A 23,086-nucleotide genomic window follows, 5' to 3' on the forward strand; every position below is an offset into this window, starting at 1 on the left:
AACTTCTAGGGCATGGCTGTGGACCAGGCAAGCTACCATGTGTGAAACCTTCATCCCTGCTCCAAACCCCCTAGCCTCCCCCTCCCTCCCTGCCTGGCCTACCCACCCCATGCCTGGATTAAAGGAACAGAATCTCAGTTTGAGGTAACAATCAGTCTAACCTAACCTAGCCTGATGCTCTCAGATTTATACTGCTTGTTACCAGTGTCGAAGTAACACAGCTAACAATCTCATGGACTTCTGTACATGGATTTGGCAACGACATGGCCTGGGCTTTCCCTGATCTTCTGCAATAGGGCAGACAGGCACTATTTGTTGATGGAGAAAATAAAGCCTGGGATAAGCAAGTTTAAAAATGGGTTAAGTGATGGGCCGAGGTATAGCTGAAACACTTGGTGCTTCTGCATACACTAAGGTTCACAGCAATATCTATAAGTACAGTAGAGTCTCACTTATCCAACACATCATGATGTTTTCAATACATCATGATATTTTGGTGCTAAATTCGTAAATACAGTAATTACTACATAGCATTACTGCGTATTGAACTACTTTTTCTGTCAAATTTGTTGTATAACATGATGTTATGGTGATTAATTTGTAAAATCATAACCTAATTTGGTGTTTAATAGGCTTCTCCTTAATCTCTCCTTATTATCCAACATATTCGCTTATCCAATGTTCTGCTGGCCCGTTTACGTTGGATAAATGAGACTCTACTGTATCCGACTCCAAAATCTCACTTTAGAAAATCTTTGCTAGGCTAGGGGGCATTCACCATACTTGGAGATGGAAAGAGACATCTTCAACGTGTTTGGCTTTTCAGTATCTCTGTTCTCACAAACCATGTAGGGCTTCTGGAAAGATAAATGGACCAGTTTTAAACTCTTAGTAAGAGGAGTAAAACTGGAGGTCATCCTTAGAGGAACCTTAAAGAAGAAGCTAACAACCTTTGTTTTGCAGAAGAACCCTTGTTATTCCTTTTAGGAAATGGTGTCCAAAAACTGTGTGTTAAACACATTATCTAAACCCTTTGGTTTCAAATCCCTACTGAGACTTAACTGTAGGGTCTAAAATGACCCGCTATTTCCAGAGAAACTGTGGCATATGCTGCTCAAGGCCTTTTGGAAATTAAAAGGGCAGAGGAGAGGAGAGAGAGAAAAGAGAAGGGAGCTGTGTTTACTTTTAATTTTAAGACTCTTGGCCAGGGAGTTCATGATGTGACTTGGAAACTATATCAAATCATGACTTATTGTTGGCCTGTTATTCTGTAAGGACCAAAGACAATCCAGGCACAGCTACCTGCCTGTTCTTCAGTTTGCACCTTGCATGCCAATATCCTATAGCCCATCTTTTCATCTTTTTTATTAATATTTTAGCTGTGTGGCTGTTGTGAAGCTCAGTAGTGTGGACAGTATGTAGTCACTTAACAGTATGTTATATTTTCCACAGACAGTCAGTTATTACATTGAAATGGAATAATAAATTCTTAAGTCAATCGTTAGAATGCTGCTGTTGACATACATATCAGTGGAAGTTTCTCAAGTGTATGCTTATACTTTTGTGCTCTTGTACAGATATATTTTGTTGTGTAAGTGATGTTTTGCATGGGCCTATTTTCCCTTATTAGAATTGAAAGATTGAATCAATTGGATTTATCTATGTGATTCACCTGTCAACAATTGATTCAACTGGTATAGTCTAGTTAGAACCAATCAAGAGGATGCCAGATATGAAGGTGCGCATTATTGGATGTTATATAACTATTCATCAGAGTTTCAATGTACCATTTCATTCACTGGGACTGTAGAAACAACCTCTGTGCATAGCCCTGTGCATTAATGGAAAAATGGTGAAGGGTGACATGAACCCACTTGGTGAAATTGCATTTTAGTCACTGTCTAAATAAAATGTCAGTCCATTTCATGAGCAGGAGAACCACAACTTTCCAATAATGAATTTTAATAAGAAATTTTAGCTATGTACCGTTGGCTTGTTTCTTCTGAATATGGTAAATCAGACAACTAGAGAAAAATTATCCTTAATGCAATCCATGCATGTGGACTCCTCCCCCCGGAAAAGCACACAGGGTTAAAGGGCTGTCTGGAACCACCCATAGATACAACATACATTCACTTATTAGATATAGTTATATAGGTATAGATGGCATTCCAATGAACACCTCCCTCCCCAATATATACATTTCTGTGCACACTTTTCCCTAAAATAATTATGAACAATTTCATTGTGGGACGTAAAAAAATAAAATTGTGGAAAGTAATGGAATGAGGTACATGTGGATTCTACTGAAAACCAAATAAACTTCCCATCCAAGTTTTGGTGAGCATAATATTGAAAGTGATGATAAAGGGATACGACCTGCACATCTTCATAACCCTGAACTTCCTTGGGTGTGTTTGTACCAGAAACATACACACTTTATATGTGTGTACCAGAAAGAAAACATTAATAAGATGGATGAACATGTAATTTCTGTTTTTCCATAGCCCCGCTGTATAGCACTGTAGATCCTGTTAACTGCACTAACATGACATTTTTATTATTTAATTAGTAAATGAGGAAAATATTGAGAGTTGTATATTGGCTTTGATCCATATTGTACTTTATTGGCTTTGATCTGTAAAACTCTGTGTGTGTGTGTGTGTGTGTGTGTGAGAGAGAGAGAGAGAGAGAGAGAGAGAGAGAGAGAGAGAGAGAGAAATTTTCTGACATTGTTTGCCGACAAAGTTAAAACTGAGTACAGTACACCCATATCCATTGTGGTTAGCAAAATTACAGATAGCACTAGATTCTATTGAACAAATGAACAGTTAAATCTACCATAATGCTGGAGAACATGGGAAATGCCTAAAGAGGACACCTCCCTACGCATCATGAGATCCTTCAGAATTACTCTATGTTCAACTTCCAGCAGAAAAATACTGTAGAAGGGGCCAGTACAACTTGCGATCCTCCAGATGTTTTGAACATCAGATCCCAGAATTCTTGGCCATTGGACAAGCTGGTTAGAGCTTCAGGGAGTTGGAAGCCGAAACATCTGGAGGGCCACAGGTTGTGCAAGCCTGCCATAGAACAATGCTGGAGAACATAGGCAATACCTACAGAAGATATATTTCATCAGATACAGGTAAGTGAAACCATGTGCACTGGTCTAACAGATATGGTTGTCAAACTGTATATGCATCAAAGAACACAAATCTCTTACCATGGTTACTACCTACCTTTGGACTAATATTTCTCTATATCTCTCATTCCAGTCTTCAGGCACCAGTATTACAGTGGATATTGCTGTCATGGGAGAGGCACATGGACTCATTACAGATCTTCTGGCAGATCCTTCCTTACCACCCAATGTCTGCACCTCTTTGAGAGCAGTGAGCAACCTGCTTAACACACAATTAACTTTCCAAGCTATTCATAAGCCAAGGGTGAACCCACTGGCATCCTTCAGTGAGAACTATAGCTGCTCCGACTCAGAGGAATGCTCAGAAAAGGGAGAGAAGCTAAAGGTAAGTGTCTCTTCATCAGCATGGCTACACCCCAGCACCATTTGGTTCCTGGATTGTCATAGAGATCCACCTATCCTACTCCTATATGATTCCTCCCTCTTGAACTTAGGAATCGTGTAAGGAATGCAGAAGACATTCATAATTTAGTGCCATCTACATTGCTGAGTGTACCTTAAATGTCACTTGTAGACAAATTTCATTGAGTAAATACACTCATTCGACTATTTTATTTATTTCTAAGTTGATAAAATGCAAAAGATCCTACTTTTTTGCCTCTTATGGAGTATTTCCCCCTAATAAATATGTACAAATATGATGGCCAGAACTAATGACATGATTATAAAAAGACCATTTTAAATCCAGGAAGATTCTACAATGGGGTGGGGACCACAACAAACTTCAACTACCAAATAGTCCCTATTTAGGGATAATGCTCTGTTCCAATAATTTATTATTTATTCAGCTGAAACTGTGTACCTATGGTATTTAAATGGTTTTGTTTGTTTTGTTTGTTAAAAGCTCTTAAACTATAATTTAAGAGGTCAGATGTGGACAACTGTGATTTATGGTGTCAGACCGTCTGCATCAGAATGGGTACTTTTAAGGAAATAAAGAGTATAGGCACAAGCAAGAGGCAGATAGAACAAAGCTCTTTCCTTGGCTATATGAAGATGTAGTAGTTCCAACCTGATAAATCATGGTTTACTGGACCAAGTTAATTGCATATAAATTAAATCTTAATTTGTATTTTCCTAGAAGTGCCTCAAAGTCACCTGAGAGGTGCCCCTGTTCATTTGTGGACAGGTGGAAAATATGCCAATGACATTTGAGTAAGAAAGAGCCAATGTTTCCTTTTTCACTCAGATGTACACTTCAGCGGTTTCCAGTAAAAAGATTTTATGCAAAAGTGACTCAAGCCACAAAAAGAAATCAACAGAATTCTCAATGTAAAATTATTATTTTCTCCCTGTTTGCAAAGTAGTCTAACATTGAATGCCAATAATGTTTTGAAACCTTAAGTGAAATATTAGATAATATTCTAATAATTTTCCATCTAGCGCATCCGGAAAAATCTGCCACCAGGTCTTCTACGCCGAGTGTCATCTACTTGGACAACAACCACATCTGCTACTGGTTTACCCACTTTGGAGCCAGCCCCAGTGAGAAGAGACCGTAGTGCTAGCATCAAACTTCATGATACGTCATCATCCAGGTGGGAAAATTGTTTAGGGGTGTTCCTTTTTAGCATGAGGAGATGCTCTTTGGTTCTTTCTAGTAACAAAGAAATCTAGAAGTGGGAATGAGCAACTTTCTGAGAATTAATATATGGGATACACTGGACCTACCAAACCCATAGTTAGCCTCACCCCACTGCTATAGATTTGAAACCCAGTAATGTAGTAATGGTGACACTCTCACCTCACCCCTTTATTAACAAAACACTAGGGAGCTAATATCTTGTCCTTATTTGGGATTTCACCACCAATACAAAAACAATTTATCTTGTAGGTATGAACATCCTGTATTTAGTAGGAAAAGGGGTGAACCATGATTTGTGAATGATTCACCCTTCTTTAAAACAATATGCAAAGATTAAAGATTTTTACCATTTCAAAATGTTACTTTTTGAAATTGCAATTTTGACAATCCCCAGCCAGCAGTGGCTCTTAAAATGCTGGATGGAGTATCATGTGAGTTGTATATGAAAAATGTAATGTTTCATCCTCTGAATGTTTTAGATGGGATTCAAACATGGTGAATGATTTGGTAACAAATGCTAATATTCTCAAAAATGATTTTTGAAGAGTCAGGAAAGAGACCCTTTAGAGAACCTAGAGAGACATGAAGGGATTTGGGAAGAAAGCAGAAACCAGTTGGAAGCAGGGCCTAAAATAAGCAACTCAGATATTGCTCTAATAAAGGATTAAAAACCAAATCAAGTTCTTAATAGAGACACAGTTCTTTGAGCCAAGGGTAGCCCTGTTCTTTCAATCTGTGTAAGAAAAATGCTGAGATGATTGATGCCACTAGAGCATATCCCAAGATTCCAAAGGATGCTGACATAGCAGTTATGCTAAAGTGATATATAGTGTTTTAATTGTGTAGTGTGAAAGGGTTCTAGGTGCTAAGACGGTATGCCTATGAATACCATTTGCTGAGAAACAGTGGGTCAGGGCTGTTGCCATTGCACCCTGTTTCTGGGCATTCCATGGCTATCTCATTGGTGATGGTGAATGTTTGGCTAACCCAGCAGGCTTTTGTTTTCTGTGGCCTGTGAGCATCCCTCTTTGTCCTAGCACTTCATCCAGTCAAGCAGAAAGGGCAGTTGTCTCAATGTTTGCTTTGTTTCCACAGCTCCGATTCTTGGAACAATCCCCTCCTGATGTCGATCACCAAAAGCAGGTCGTTTTCTGCCTCCTATGCAATGTCCGCTGCCAACCATCTGAACTCCAAAAGGCCCAGCCGACAAGGTGATCCATTCTTGGCTGCATTGACATGCCGTGACTTCAAACAAATTTAAATTGGCACATAAGTTGTAGACGATTTGGAGGCAATCTTTTGGTCTGTCCCTCTAATTAATTTTTTGAGAGGGGTGTCTGGAATCTTTGTCCTGAGTGGTTTGGGTTATCAGAAAAAGAGGGAAAATCTACTATCTTCAGCCATCTGATTTTGTCCCCAAACCTGATCTAAATGGCATCTTATTGCATGAACTGGAGCCTCCAATGGCCTAGGGGATAAAAGCCTTGTGACTTGAAGGTTGGATTGCTGACCTGAAGGCTGCCAGGTTCAAATCCCACCCGGGGAGAGCGTGGATGAGCTCCCTCTTTCAGCTCCAGCTCCATCCGGGGACATGAGAGAAGCCTCCCACAAGGATGGTAAAACATCCGGGTGTCCTCTGGGCAACTTCCTTGCAGACGGCCAATTCTCTCACTCTAGAAGCAACTCCGGTTGCTCCTGTCACGAAAAAAAAATTGCATGAACGTTTTCCAAATTATTCAACTTTGAAGTAGAATGTATGTTCCCAAGGGGGAAATGGAAGTATTGCCTTCAAATATCTAATGGGTGGGGTGTATAGCCTTTGAATCCATTGTTGTAAAGAGAGAAGCCAGTGATCAAATATGTACTTAACATACAAATGTTTCCAAACACAATTCCTGGCACTGAAAGTTAAAAGGATTTTGTATAGTAGAACCAAGAAGGCCCTCTGCCTATGGCAGTGGAAGCCAATGCCAGTGGGAACAGACAATATGAATCCAGATGTCCCTACTATAGGACAGTGTTGTTTTGTTCCAAATGAGGTCACTTCCAGACAGCAATTTGTCATGGGAGAAAATGGGTTAAAGTAACCCATTCTCTCTCATGTTGCTGTTTCCACGGGCGCCCAAAAGAAGCAAGCTTCCCTGTGAGTTGTCCCCATTGCAACATAGTAACAACTGCGTTACAATTGGCACTACCCAAATCCCCCCCAAAAAATCTTAAAAACAAAAGAAATACTTAATGGGCTGCCATTAGGCCCTTCAGCATGGTTTTTGTAATGTATCAATGTAGTGTAAAGAGACGGAGGGGTTGTAATTTGCGCCCCCCCCCCTCCCCTGCCAAGCTACATTGGTACCTTCCAAAGACTATGCCGAAAAGTCTAATGGGAAGTATTTCTTTTAGGTTAAACATTTTAGGGGGGATTTGGGGAGGATGTGGATTCCCTCTTTGCTTCTCCAGGCCCACGGGACCCTAAGATGCGAATTGCGAACTGACCCCTCAGTAGTCCCAGGATTTCTGGATTATCAAAAATACCCCAGTCAACCCAGCCATTATACAAGCTCCCTGTGGGATTCTGGGTGTTGTAATTTTCCAATCTTGGTGTTTCAGGGAAGGTTTTTCCCATCAACTACAATCTGCTCCTTTTTATTTGGAGATGCTGGGGAGTGAACCTGGGGACCTTTTGCATTTAAAGCATGTGCTCTATCCTGTTTCCTAAGGGATTGGTCAATCACAAATTCATCTTCAATGTAAACATCCTGGTAGGAAGCTAAATATATTTAATGTGACAACTATTTTTAACAAATGTATTAATTATATGAGGGTTATCCACAAAAAATCCGTTTTGGAATTAAAAATGAACAAAGTATAGGAGAAAACATTTACCATATGCAGTTGAAAGCCACACTGAAATACATCTCATGTAGTCGCCATTCAAATCTAGGCACTTACCATAGCGATGAAGGAGCTTTGCAAATCCTTCCCCACTAAATTCTGCCGCTTGCATCCTCAACCAGCTGGTCAGCTCTTTCCGCAGCTGCGCAGCATCGCCAAAACACTGCATTGCCATCCACGTCCCCATTGTTGGAAACAAGTGGTTGAGGATGCAAGTGGCAGAATTTAGTGGGGAAGGATTTGCAAAGCTCATTCATCGCTACGGTAAGTGCCTAGATTTGAATGGCAACTATGTGAGATGTGGTATTTGGATGTGGCTTTCAACTGCATATGGTAAATGTTTTCTCCTATACTTTGTTCATTTTTAATTCCAAAATGTAATCTACTTTGTGGATAGCCCTTGTACATACTTTGATATGCAGGTATTTTATTGTATGCTTTTTCTTATCACATTTATCTCTTAATATGAGAATTTTGACTGCAAATAAAGATAGTTAAGGAGTGAGTGAGTGCAAGTGGAAGTACAACTGAATCTGTGACTGGTTTTGCTAATCAGTTTAAATGGCACTCCAGTTTATCTGGAAGAATTACCGGTAGAAATTGCAGTCAGCCCTCCACATTTTCTAGGCGTCACAGGACTCCTGTGAAAGTAAATAAAAATGACTATTATTATCATGTTTGTTGTCTATTGGTATTATATAACTCTCAATAAATAACATTTAAAAATATTTTTGTTTTACCTAGAGAAAACCTCTTTAGAAATTTCTAGGTCCTTCAGTACATTTCTATGGTCAACTTCTGCTGGAAGCTGAGTATAGAATCTCTCTGGAGGACCTTAAGATTACTAGGGAGAACATTTTAATAAAATCCACAATTAAACAAATCCACAAATATCAAGCCTGAAAATGTGGAGGGCCAAGAGTGCAGTCAAGTAGACTGTGAGTAAATATTAAAGGAATTGTTTGAATTGAGGGATCTTTTGAGCAGTTTGCTTCAGACTATCTTGGGAGAAGATGAGTTCTTCCTTTTAATTATAAAAACAGAGACTGAGTAGCTACCTGTTAGGGGATGCTACACAAGGTATTGCATAATCTATATTAGATAGTATAGGGCTGGGCAACTGCACCAGGTCAATGAGCCTACTTTCAGCTCTTGGGATTTTCCACTGTTTCCACAGACTCCATAAAACTGGAGGGAAACACAAACCAGACCCAGAAGTGACCAAACCTTCATTGTGGCTTTCAGAAACAAGTGTTTGTTTTTATTGCTTAATGAGAAACAGAACAGGGAAGGGCCACATCCTTTTAAAGAGCTAAGTCAACACTAGTGCAGGCTAAGCAGAAGAGAGGCAGTTTATTTTTCAGGGCTGGAGGTGAGATGTCAGGAAAAGGGTGGTTTCAGGGATTTTGCAGGCTTGATATAAATCTATAATTCTGAAAGAAAAGCACTGGGGGCCACATGCAGTCTGAGGGCTGCTCTTTGCCATTGCTGAAGTAATGGGGCATAGTATGATGATGAAACCGCCTTAGACTATGATTTTGGGATGACGTGATTTTAATGCTGAATGTAATTTTAAATGTTTAATGTGTATTAATTTTAATTCAATTTATTTCAAGCTCAATGTTCTGTATGTGTTTAAGGCACTTAATTATTGCTATATGTAAGCCGCCTTGAGTCCCCTTCGGGATAGAGATAGGCGGGATATAAATATGGTAAATAAATAAATGCTAAATCCAAAGTGGATCACTTATGGTCCTTTAGATGTTATTAGACTGCAACTGAGTATGGCTAATGAGAATTGCAATCCACCATATGGCATATAGCCATACAACATCCACCCCTAGACTGGATAGTCTCTATGTTGCCTTCCAGCTCTGTGATTCAGTAGTCAGCTTGACTTGAACATATAGTTCTTTCTTTTTCTCCTCATAGGCATCCCACCAAATATTTCACCTCTCACTTCCCCAAGCCATTCACCCATCCATGGTACTCCAGCCCACAGTCCCACCAGCAAGACCTCCAACGAACAATTCCCAGAATCAACCGTCACTGCCTCTAAGCAGACCCTCAAGCCCCACAAGGTCTTAGGCTGCACTCAGAGCGCACCTGCCATAGCAGAGCCTGTCCTCCCCTCCCCTGTCATCTGCAGCAGGTAAGATGCCAGCTTGGTTCACTACAGCAGCTGCTTCTGTCATAGCATGTGCATTTCTTCATGATAAAAAGATATAAAACACATTTCCATAGAGAGAATTCTGCTTCGATGTCAAAGTTTCCACTGTCAGCGCTAACATGACATAGAGATTAAAGTATTGGACTGGGACTTGGGAAATCACTAAGTTTATGAAATATATTTTGATGGTCTGTGGTGAGAAAGGAGAACCATGGACATCACTCATTGGGGAAAGCAAGGCATAAATATATTGAGTGAATGGCACATGCTTTTCAATCTTGGCATCCTTAACAAAAAATGACATTTCAAGGTGAGGCCAATTTTCATGTACACACACGCATGCACACCCAACCACGGGCCACATCTACCCATCTGTATTCAACCATATATAGGGAAATATGGCAACCAAAAGGAACATGGTGTCACTTTGAGTTGCTACAGTATACAGCCAAAATGAACGTATTCTGATGATGATGATGATGATGTTATTCATTTATATCCAGGCTTACACACCAAATGGGAATGTGGTTTACAATTTATTAAGAACAGTACAGATTAAAATTACAGTAAGGCCCCCATATCTGCAGGGCATACATTCCCGGTCAGACTGCAGTTACCTGAAACCATGCATATGACCAATCACTATTGAATTATCTGACATCTGGTCCCAGCATACTATAGAATTGTGCTGGAGGATCTAGAAATCCCTAGAGAGGTGTCCTTTTTGCTAGACCTTCCAGTGAGACTCTATAGTAATTTCCAAGGAAGCATACCTTAGAATCACTTGGGAGACGTAGCAAATTCCGAGAGAGACCATTTTTCTCCAGGTGTGGGCAAGTAAAACCGGATATGTATTCCATGGTTATGAGAATCTTACTACATGCCAAAACAGCAGTAAAATTATAAATATAATGTATTATACAAATGTTAATTATTCAACCCATAAGAAACAATTAAGCAAAGATTTACAATTTATTAAAAACCCATAAATAATTTTAAAGCACCACAAGGTTGTGATAATGTAAAGGATATTTAGCAGAAGCAGAAAAACAAGGATATGGCATACAACCTCTGTGTTAGGGATTTCCAGAATAATCATGTAATATTTCAAGCATTCAGCATTGTTCAGAGCGCTCTTTGACAGTTCACATCTTGAATGAATTTCTCCCAAATGACTTCTGTTGAAATGAAATATGTCTAATGGATTCTATCAGTACAGTTCCAGATATTTATGCAATTTTCCAGTAAAAGTGATATATATCATGTTGATTACAATCCAGTTATGTGTGTTAAAAGTCTAACATTTGGTTAAATATTTACAGTATGCAAAAGTCTTTTTTTTAAAAGGGTGTGTGAGAAGTTCTGATCAATTATGTCATCTCATCAGTGTCAGTTGATTAGTTGTAAACACCTTGTAAGAACACTGAGTTTTTAAATTAACTTCACTCATTTAAAAGATCATTGTCATCAAATTACTTGTACACCACTTTCTTATGCACAAACCATATTCTAAATGGGCTGCAGCAACATCAGGAAAATAATTGCACAATCACATTCAACACTTCCAATAATTCTATACATCAAGATCAAGCCAAAGATGGTAAAAGTGCAGGCTGTAGACCACACACAACATCAAACCTGCACACAACATCCCAGACCCCACAAAAGACCATCTCCAAAAGATCAGTAGAAAGGGAGGTTGCCCCAATATAGCCTGAACTGCCCCCAATCCTCTCACATTCTTTGTCACCAAAATGCAACCAGAAATTATCAAAAAACATTTCCAGCTCTCTGGGGATGTGCTATCTCATGAAAGCAATTATTTAGAAAGATCTCTTTTTTCTGAGTGTTTTTTAAAAAGTGTTTGGACAGCTAATTGCTGTATACAGATAAATGGATGGTGGAATGGATAAACAAATGGTGACAGTAGCAAGGTTAATTATATATTGTATCCACTTTTTCATATTTTACAATATTTCTTTCATTTGTGCTGTTTTTCAGCTGTGGCAGGCCATACAACCAAATAGAGCCTGGGGAGGGAACATTAGACAGAAGTGATGGAACAGCACATACCTTGAACAGAACAGGTAAGCGGAAACATCCTGTTTGTGAGGATAAAATGTTAGCTGCTTTGCAAAAGTAGTCAGCAAGTTCAGCAGCTCAATAGTTTAACCCACTGCGTCACTGGGAGCTCATACAAACAGGACATAATTAAAATATATGAACTAAAACATGTTGTGTGATACATAGAATTATAAAATATTTACCAATTTGCAAGCCATAACATTATCTATTATGACCAGGAGCATGTGTGATTTGTTATGTGACTTCTCTGTTTCCTCTTAGGAACTTAATCCATATGTGTGTTTATGTTGGATAGATTCAAAATCTAACAGGCTGCAGAGTAACACAAGATCCAGTTCTTGACTGTTTGGTGCAGTTGGTTTTGTCATCAGCTCAATGGTAACAGCATTAACTGGCCTCCGTTTCAGATGATCCAGCCCAAGCCACCTCTGACTATGAAACAAACAACAGTGACAGCAGTGATATTGTGCAAAATGACGATGAGACAGATTGCTCCAAGGAGCAGGCACAGATGGACTCTAACTGCAGGACATATACTCCAGAGACAATCATATTGCATCCCCTGCTACCATCTGAGGTACTTCATTCACTCTTCAATGTAACTGTGTCTCATCTGTACCTGAAAATTTGAGAAAGACTAGAGTGTGTATTAACATCATTTCCTTTTTTAAAATATTACAATTAATTAGTAAATTACATATTTCATAGGTGAAAAGTGACTTCATGACATCTCCAGTTAAGGGAATATTTAAACAGAGAAGAAAAATAGTTACTACCAATTATCAGAAGAAAGAGGCAGATTGGTCCAAAGAACTGATCCAGCCTATGGAAGGTCCAAATCCTCCTCCCTGACAACCACATAAGAAGATTTTTTTTGTTAAGTAGGGAGGATATTTCACATTGTTACCTGGCATTTCACAGAGCTGTCTGGGTACCTCTCTTCTTCCTTCTCATGGGAAAGGTGAAACAGCAGTGAAGCCTCATTCCTAGCTCAAGTGTCGAGGAGAAACATTTTCCCCCAGAATTTTATTCAGACTCAATAACATCAGGGACTGTTGATCAGGGACTGTCACCTAGCCAGTTTGAGGGGATTTCAGGGAGAAGGAGGACATCAGTCCCCACTTAATCCCAAATGGTTTCCGCCTTTAGAGTATATAGTTCTGAGGTAGAAAAACTAATGGTTGAAACCACCTGGAAAACTGTGTTGACCCTGGAACTTTCTTGATGGTTCTTTTGCAAGGTTTTTGTTTGATTTGTAAGGTCAGAGTAGATATTCTGTGCAACTCCATGATTTGCAAAAGTACCCACCTAGTCCCCACCCAAAATATAAAGTATAGTCCAGGAAGAATTAAACGTATCTACTGGTTTCACATTGGGCCCTTCCAGACAGGCCCTATATCCCAGGATCTGATCCCAGGTTTTCTACTTTAAACTGGATTATATGAGTCTGCACTACCAGATAATCTGGGATAAACAGAAAACCTGGGATCAGATCCTGGGATATAGGGCCTGTCTAGAAAGGCCCAATGTTAACTGATCAAAGTGAAGAAATCCCAAACAACATCACTTGGTACTATAAACTTTGTGGCAGGTTCAACAGCATCTTGTTTTGGTTATCATTGTCATTATGCTATTTCTCTTCCTCATCCCATGCCTCATTGTACTTGACTAATCAGAACTCAATTTACCTAAAAGTAATTTGACTAAACCGAACTCAATTTAACTAAAAGTTATATAAATAGCCATTTGCTTTTTCTGAATTACACAGCTTTACAGATAAACTGGTCTAAATCCAGTTATGTGGCCCATCTAGATCACATCCACTGAATCAATAGCACTTAACAGAAGTTTTGATTTACAGAGTTCCCATTAATTTGCTGGGCTTACTACCAAGTGGGACTAATCATTAAATTTAGAGCACAAAATCCAAAGCAAATTTTTATAACAACAACAACAACAACAACAACAACAACTTTATTTTTATATGCCTCCTCCAGCTCCCCAACAGGGACTTGGAGCAGCTCACACAAGGCCAAGCCGAGCACATCGTATAACATCATAAAATTAACAGTTAAGACAAGCATCACATTAAAAACTGATTAAACAAAGCATAATTTAAATAAAGCATAATTAAAACAAAAAATTTAAAACAATCATTCAAGTCATTAAAAGTCCAATATAGGACAACAATATGGACAACAGTCAAACTGAGAAAGTGTCTATGTCAAAATAGAACATACATCCAATGGACAAGGAAGGTAGGGAGATAAATCTGGAATGAAAAACAAACTATAAAATGACAGGGCGATTTTCAATATGGATATGGGCTAGGCTTTAGTGGGCTTGTCTAATCGAATGCACAACAAAACAGCCATGTTTTTAACTGCTTCTGGAAGGTAGAGAGAGTCGGAGCTAATCTAATCTCCCTGGGGAGGGAATTCCAGAGCTGGGGAGCTACCACAGAGAAGGCTCTCTCCCACATCCCCACCAACTGCATTTGCGAAGTGGGAGGAAGCAAGGGAATATTAATTCTCCCTAGCCTAATGTTGCTTGCTGTCCTTCACTTTTAACTCAGCAGAGTTTCAAGGTTTGCTCAAATATCATATTGCTCATTGCCTACAACTCATTCTTTCCTGGATACTAGCTGCAAACCAGCAGCCAATGGACCACCATTTTGAGTCACACTAGTTCAGAAAACCATGTGTTCTCCTGGAACATTGAACCAAAACTCCAGTCCATGAAACCAAATCCAGTAGCCCGTGGTCAGGAATGTGACAGTTGCAATTCAAAACATTTGGAGGGCAAGTAGCTTGTATATTCTTCTGTGCTTAGCAGAGCTAGTCACCCAGCAGATAACTGAGTTTCCCATAACTACCAGTTCTTGCTTCTTAGAGATTTCTGAGATTTCTTTCATATACACATAATCTATCATCTCATCATGACTTGGTGGCCTATAATAGACTCCTACCATAATATTGCTTTTATTTATTTCTCCATTTATTTTTACCCAGATGTCCTCCACAGTTCCAGTTTGATCACATTCATGGATTTCCCCCTACTTTCCTTACCCATCAATTTTTTTTGTACAGATTGTGCCCATCAGTTATTATATCGCAGTCATGGAAGTCATGATACTTGATTGATCATCCATTAACATCTGACTTTTCTTGGACAATTCCGTTGCATGAACTACTTGCAGTTTCCTCCACAAACCAGCATCTCTGTGATGTGGGGATTATAGGACTGGTATCTCTTGTTCAGGACAACATGTTTTAGTAGTTCAAGCCCAATGATAAAGCCTGTCTAAGGAGAATTTTAAGAGTTTGGCAGATATTTTTGGCCACACTTTTCTTTTTGGCAAACATCCCTTATTTACAGCTGTAATTCATTTAGTTTATGTTCTCTTGGAGAAAGCAGCTTTCTCAAATCTCACATATATTGCAAAACCTTCCGTCCCACCTCAAATACCTGGCTATACCTCTTTAAATCTGTCACAAGTAAAGTAGGAAACAGGAATGAAATCAGTTTACAATGGCTAAATAATAATGTCATGGGCAATCTATAAGTTAGTTGGTCAATGCTTTGTAGTATTTGTATAATGCTAGAAATATTTGTTGGTTTTTGATGCAGGAAAAACCTATTCTTGCCCCAGAGCCTCTCATTATGGACAATTTGGACCCTCTTATGGATCAACTAAATAATTGGAATTTCCCAATCTTTGATTTGGTAGACAAGATAGGCAAGAAATGTGGCCGGATCCTAAGCCAGGTAAGAATGTGTGAGTGTTATGTAGATTTGGGTAATAGCACAATCTTGGGTGAATTGCTTGTATTGCATTTAAGAAAAATACACAAAGACTGTGCTCATGCATGGGGTTGTTTGTGTGCATGAACTATTTTGATGTAGAGATTTGAATTTGGGATTGGGAGTCTAGGAGCCCAATATTCAGATTCCCAGCTCAGCCATGGAAATCTTGGGCAAGTCAAACTCTCAGCCTTAGACAAAGGCAGGGGCAAACCTTTGAACATCTTTTCAAGGAAATCCTATGATAGGGTCACCAGAACTTGGAGTCAGCATGAAGGTACATAACAAAAATGAATAAATGTTTGCATGCAGTAAGTTCTCATTGACATTTGTTGACACATGATTGTGTAGTGTGGATCCCACCAACCAGGTTGAAATCTTGTTAGTGAATTACAAATGCTGCCCTTTTAACCACTGGCTGTCAGTTTACAATATGGCCCCATATCTAGAGTTAACACATTCCAAGACTATGTGTCAATACACAAAACCGGTAATAGTGAAACCTATTGAAATGAAGGACTTTCAGTCCAAGAATTCCATACAGCCATACTGGAGGACCTACAAAATGCATAGAGAGGAGAAATGTGTCGGGCATGGATAAATGTGAAACCGCAGGTACCCGTCCCCCATGGATACAGGGGTTGTACTTTACTTTGAAAAGCCATGAGTTATATTCTATACAACATTGTTACTAGACAAGATTATTACTTCCCAAATGTATAGTGTATTCAGATTGAATTACTCATGTTTTAGTACTTTGAAAATTAATAATTACCAAATGACAAAAGTGTACTGTTGTGTAGGCTGTATCCCACCTCTATGTTTCTACCAGTGTGCAAGTTCTATGATTTTCCTATGCTCATTTCAAACCACAGTGTAGAATTCATTTGGTTAAAAAGTGTGGAGATAGCCACAATCTGCAAAATTGCTAGAAAAGACACAAAGCTATTCGAAACTTTCAAAAAACCTGAACAGAGTTTGCTTGCCAAACTAAAGGGGGGGGGGGTGAAATCCAGAAGTCATTTCTTAAGAATGGATGGGAGCATTTCGGGCCATCCATTTCACGGGTCATCCATTCCAACCCCCCTGCCAAGAAGCAGGAAAATCGTATTCAAAACACTTGAACTAAATATGTAAAATTATTGTTATTATTATTCTTTCCCTTTTTCCAGTAATAAGCCTTGAGGTGAATTAGCCAATAAGCCTGTAAATAAACCTGGCTATATTTGCAATGTGCCTCTGTTTGTCTAAGGCTAAGAAAATGAGAAATTGCATTTTGTGATGTGAAAAATGTCATTGCAGGATATGTCCATAAACTCCTCCAGCTTCTGCAGTCTTAGGGCTTTAGATGATTCAGTCTTGGGTTTCTGCAATTTAAATTACCTTTCCTGGTTTGAACTAGAGAGAATGAGAAAGAAATTAGCAAATTGAATTACCTGTACGGGCTACATAGTCTGAAATTTATGGAATGGAATAAAGAAGAGCTGACATTCTTCCCCACCCCGGAGGGAACCTTTGCCTTTGGAAGCCAACGTCAGCATAGCCTCTTGAAGGATATTTAAGAAGCCATTTACGTAGGTTGCAAGGGATGCTAAACCAGTTAAGGGTTTATATGAAAAAGAACAAGCTAAAAGCATCCATCTGTGGTCACAATGGAAAGCCGTTGAACACAGCACTGGCTGATCTATAAAAATGCAGGACACAGTCATCCGTGCAAGACAGGAGATGAAATCTCAGTTCAAGGTGGGAAGTTAAACCCTTTTCAATCTTCTCTGTCATTTTACACCATACTGAGAAGTCAGATAATGCCTTAATTTGCACTTTCTTTTTTGCCTAATAATAACCCCTATAGTGAAAAAGCAGAGGGGGCAGGCTTGAAAACTAAATGTGCTTTTAAAAGTCAAGTAATTTTCACCTGCTATTTCTATCAAAAAAGAGAAATCAAAGATTCTTAGGTGTACCAGAGAACAGATTCAAGGAAACCCTTTCTGGATTCTAGGAAAGTCTTTTGGACCAAGGTGGTCAGATTCTAGGAAAAACCTTTAGGGAGGAAACTCCCAGAAATTATAACTATAAATGAGCACTCTAGAAGTGTTTCACGACACAGATAGGCAGCTCAAAAAAAGAGCTATTACTTTCCACAACTTTGGGCAGAAGGAAATTAAGCAAGGAAGGAGTGTTAAAACAACAACAAAACTTTATTTGTATACCGCTCTATCTCCCGTGTGGGACTCAAAGCGGTGTACACATAATGAAATGTTCAATACATATACATTATACAAGATACAAAAAGCAGTATAATAACAATTAACAACCATGTTTAAAATTTAAAACATTTAAAAACAATTAAACCAATAAATAAAAACAATTTCAATCGCACCCTTGAGTGATTCTAGAGCCAATGGGTATAATATATAAAGTGAACAAGATGGCAATATGGGCCAGGGTAAAAATAACATAATATAATAGGCATAAACCAGGGGTGAAGTGTGGCTGATAGCAAAGGAACCTAGGCCAGGGTTACACCACTTCAGCCTACTACATAGCTATCAGATAGAACTGAAAAACAAACACCATAACAAGATCAAGGAACAGGAAAGGTGCAGGACAGAAGTCATGTAGTGGCCAGGGAGGTGTCTAGGGATTACAGGATGATCGCTTCCAAAACTAATCTAGACCCCAATTTTCTATCTAATGCTAAGAATAGTGTCTGGGGTTCAGATTAGTCATTTCCAAAAACCACCAAGTTTTCAAGTCCCTACAAAAATATGTTATTGATGGAGCTAACCTTATCTCTTTGGGTAGGGTGTTCCAGAGGCGGGGGGGGGGGGACCACTGAAAAGGCCCTCTCTCTCGTCCCCACCAGCCATACTTGGGACAGCGGGGGGATCGAGAGGAGTGCCTCACTTTAGGATCTAAGGGACCACATTGGGGCATGGGGGGGATGCGATCGCAAAGATAGGTGGGGCCCGAACCGTTTATCTTGCTTTCCATGACAGTTTAATAAACCATAAAGCAGTGGTTCTCAACCTATGGGTCCCCAGATGTTTTGGCCTACAACTCCCAGAAATCCCAGCCAGTTTACCAGCTGTTAGGATTTCTGGGAGTTGAAGGCCAAAACATCTGGGGACCCACAGGTTGAGAACCACTGCCCTAAAGCTTGAATTACAATTCCCATTTTTGCATCCCAGCTGGGGGATTCAAGCATTTTTCATCCAACAAAACAACTTTTCCAAATACTTTTAAAGGTTCTTCCACTCAACCGTATAACTCAGAATATCAAGGCAGAAAACATGACGCTATCTGCTTTGAACTCAGTTATCTGATCCACACTGCCATATATTCCAGCTCAAAGCAGATAATGTGGGATTTTATTCAGCTGTGTGGAAGGGGCCCCAGTTCAAAGCACATATTGTGGGATTTTCTGCCTTTATATTCTGGTTTATATGGGTGTGTGGAAGGGCCTTTGTTATTTTTGTTTCTCAAGGATCATTAGAAGAAGCTTCTTAACAATAAATTAGTTCAGCAGTGGAACCAATTGCATCAAAAAGTGGCAAGATCTTCTCTGTCCATTTTCAAGAAGAGATGCTTTAGCTGGAGATCAATTGAGCAGTGATTGGATTTGATGGCCCCTGAACCTTCTTCCAACTCTATAACTCTGTTAATCTACTTTATGTTGGGCTTGTTGGAGGAAAGGCAAGGTTTTATTGTAACTAACAAATAAAATAAAAAAACAAGTCTTCAGATTAGAGTCCAGATAAAATTTACTCTTACAGATGATGTGAAACTTCTCAAGTTTTGACCATAATGCTGCAGTAGGTGGCAGAATTTCCTTGTAATATCTACTGCAATTTCATCCAATTCCCCGATTCAAAGGAAGAAAGGAGAAAAAATACTTACAGTTTATTGATAAACAGAAATAACAAACTAGTAGATTGGAAAATAATTGCGATATAGATGTTTTGAAATGGTGGCACAATTTTGGACAGCCCAAGACTGACAACATCAAATGTTGTTAATGTGCAGTATTCATAGAAGATGAGTGTTGACACAAGTTTAAATAGCCTTTTACAGAAACTAAGAGGAGCCCAACATTTCCTCCATTTCTGATGTTGAGACATGGGCATAAATGTGTTTGTGGTAATATAGCAGCACCAATGCACATGAGAATGGCATCAACAGATTTTGAGGGACTCAGGCATTTGCAGAAGGGCCAGAACAAGAGGAAGGAGTTATTTGTGTGCTGAACAGGATTTGGGGCAAGGAGCATGGAATGAAATGCCAGAAAGATTGTGACAGAGATCTCAGGACATGAAAGTTGCATTTTTTCCACATTTTTAGCTTTCTCTTCCAAAGGATGCTGGTGCCTCACCAAACTACAGCTCCCTGGGTTCCATGGCATTGAGCCATGGCAGTCAAACTGGTGTCAAAAAATTAACTCGACAGTATAGATCCACCCCAAATTGGATCTAAGAAAGCTCTTAACTTCTTGACTTGCCAGCAATAATAAACTTGATCTATGGAGATGGTCTTGTTCTTCCAGAAAGAAACCCCCTCCTTAATTGTATTTTGCATTTATTCTTTTCCCATTCCACTCTATTTTACACACCTTTGATCTTCTTCTTTCCCTTTTACTGCTGACCAAATGATATGCAAACTGAGAGATAAAATGCAGTTCCATTATGGATCACATTAGAAAAAGATGTAAGATCAGCATGCTGCTATCCAAGAGTCGTGTAGCCATTTATGTTTGTTTTATTTATATTGTCTGGGCATGTTTTTCTTTCCTTCATAAGAAAAAAGAATACAATAATTGGGGAACTTCATCAGTGGATGCTGCTGAAAGGCCCTCTGGTTTTTAATGCTCTGTTATTGACTTGCATTGTCTTCCAGTACTATCAATCAAAATGTTTTGTGATTGTGAGTTTGGTTTTGGTTGTATGCAAAACAAGAAAGGCAATCTGGCATTTTCATATTGGTCTTCTTTTTCTCTAGTTTCTACAATGTTACATCTATTATTTTTGTGGTCTGGGGACAGAGCAGGATAATGTATGTAAAATATTTAACCCAGATCAGAGGTACTTTGGTCTTGGAAAGTCCCAGTTAGAGATCTGTTTGACCACATTTAGGATGTTCATCATTTCTACTCTCTCTTATTGCTCCTTTTGTTTTTATTTTATTTTTTTAGGTATCCTATAGGCTCTTTGAAGACATGGGGCTGTTTGAAACCTTTAAAATCCCTGTGAAAGAGTTCATGAACTACTTCCATGCTTTGGAGTGTGGATACCGAGAGATACCTTGTAAGTAGCATAACATAATTACAAAATTAAGGGGGAAGAACATCCCAAAAGGCATATTTCGGGGGCAAATGCATACAAAAATGTTTGCAGGATACGGTTTCTTTTTCATAATTTGAGCTGCTGCCATTTTATCTTGGTATTGCCTTAAATAAGAACCAGTGTGATGCAGTGGTTTGAGCATTAGACTACAACTCTGGAGACTAGGGTGTGAATCTCTCTTCAGCCATGGAAGCTCGTTGTGACTTTAGACAAGTCACACATTCTCATTCACTAAATCACTAAATCATGCACACACAGATGCAATGACTATTCACTTTGAAAAAGAACAATAACTTGGAAAAGTTACTTTTGAACTACAGTTCGGAGTATGCTCTCAGCCAGTAGATCACTGATTACGTGAACTAGAGTATTCTGGAAGTTGTTGTTCGGAAAAGTAACTTTTCTATGCTCCAAGGAGAAGGAACCCTATCTTTATCATGATAAAGAAGCCCCGGTGGCGAAGTGTGTTAAAGCACTGAGCTGCTGAACTTGCAGACCGAAAGGTCCCAGGTTCAAATCCCGAGAGCGGAATGAGCGCCTGCTGTTAGCCCCAGTTCTTGCCAACCTAGCAGTTCGAAAACATGCAAATGTGAGTAGATCAATAGGTACCGCTCCGGTGGGAAGGTAACGGCGCTTCATGCAGTCATGCCGGCCACATGACCTTGGAGGTGTCTATGGGCAACGCTGGTTCTTCGGCTTAGAAATGGAGATGAGCACCAACCCCCAGAATCAGACATGACTGGACTTAATGTCAGGGGAAACCTTTACCTTTACTATCACCATTGGTTTATCAGCCTAGCATTTGATTTCATTTCTTAGAAAAAATAGGAGATGGAAAGAAGAAATTAACTACTCTTTTTGTCCAATAGATGGTGCTGTTGCCCTCACACTCCATACAGAAGTAACCTGCCTCTGTCTTCACAGATCACAACAGGATCCATGCCACTGATGTCCTTCATGCCGTTTGGTATCTGTCAACCCAGTGTATACCAGGCCTCCCAACTGTGATTAATGACCACGGGTCAGCAAGTGATTCAGGTATGGTTCTAGCCATCCTTGCACAGTGTGCCATATTTTTGAAAGGAAGACACTGAATTGATAGCAAGTGCCTGAACTGGAACTCCTTTCTGATTCTTTGTTAAACCTTATCCAGATTTGTCAGATACATGAGGAAGGGATTAGCAAATTTATTTGAGAGCTGTCTATTTTAGCAAGAATTTATGAATATACAGTCAGTCCTCCACATTTGCAGTTTTGAGATTTGAAGATTTTATTATTCACAGATTTGATTGATTTGTTCTCACTAGAAATCTCTAGGTCCTCTAGCATGATCTTATGGTCATTTCTAGGAAAAACAATAGCTGGAGGACCTAGAAATTCCTAAAGAGGTGTTCCCTCAGGTTTAAAAAATTAAAAATGTGTTCATTAAGGTGTATATAATAATCTTAATACTTAAGACAAGAAACACAATTAAAATATCATTTTAATTCAGAGTTTTCACTTTCCTGTGATCCTCATCTCAGTGAGTGTGGAGGGCTGGCTGTAAATTTAAAATTGTATTTTTAGATGTGAGTAGATGATGCACTTTCCATTGCAAAACATTCATATCTGTGTTCTGAATATGGGTGAACCAACTCTTAGGGTGGATATTAAAGTGGGGTTTCCGCCTCTTCCACAATAACTGAATTAGTAGCTCAGGATATTTGTGACACTTCTGGAATGGACTTCCCTCTTTGTTCCATGAAAACAATTGGATGTACACAGGCCTGTAGCAAGGGGGGGGGGTTAGGGGTTCAACCCCCCCCCCCCCCCGAAATTTTTCAAGTTATAAAAAAAATCTCATTTACTCATGAATTTTAACTGGTTAACCAAATCCCCATGCTAAGTCTATGAGATGCAAAACATTAAGAGTCCCTCCAGGCACTATCTCAAGCAGATATTGACAGGTTTGTAGTGAGGAGGGGTATGTGCTAGGGGTTCAACCCCCCCCCCCCCCCCGAAATTTT

The 23,086-nt window shown here is 39.3% G+C and overlaps 1 protein-coding gene across 3 annotated transcripts in view; it reads left to right on the forward strand.

The window, feature by feature from the left end:
- pde3a (phosphodiesterase 3A) overlaps window positions 1-23,086 on the forward strand; it is a 267,835-nt gene that overhangs the window by 220,079 nt on the left and 24,670 nt on the right. For all 3 annotated transcript variants that reach the window (XM_008110368.3, XM_008110369.3, XM_016993577.2), the window contains 9 exons: window positions 3,279-3,530; window positions 4,589-4,743; window positions 5,886-6,001; window positions 9,615-9,834; window positions 11,854-11,939; window positions 12,345-12,514; window positions 15,568-15,705; window positions 20,930-21,041; window positions 22,005-22,118. In XM_008110368.3, the coding sequence (XP_008108575.2) occupies window positions 3,279-3,530; window positions 4,589-4,743; window positions 5,886-6,001; window positions 9,615-9,834; window positions 11,854-11,939; window positions 12,345-12,514; window positions 15,568-15,705; window positions 20,930-21,041; window positions 22,005-22,118 (1,363 nt within the window). The remainder of the gene's footprint in view (window positions 1-3,278; window positions 3,531-4,588; window positions 4,744-5,885; window positions 6,002-9,614; window positions 9,835-11,853; window positions 11,940-12,344; window positions 12,515-15,567; window positions 15,706-20,929; window positions 21,042-22,004; window positions 22,119-23,086) is intronic.

The sequence above is a fragment of the Anolis carolinensis genome, chromosome 5 (assembly GCF_035594765.1).
Source record: "Anolis carolinensis isolate JA03-04 chromosome 5, rAnoCar3.1.pri, whole genome shotgun sequence".
In the NCBI taxonomy this organism is placed as follows: Eukaryota; Metazoa; Chordata; class Lepidosauria; order Squamata; family Dactyloidae; genus Anolis; species Anolis carolinensis.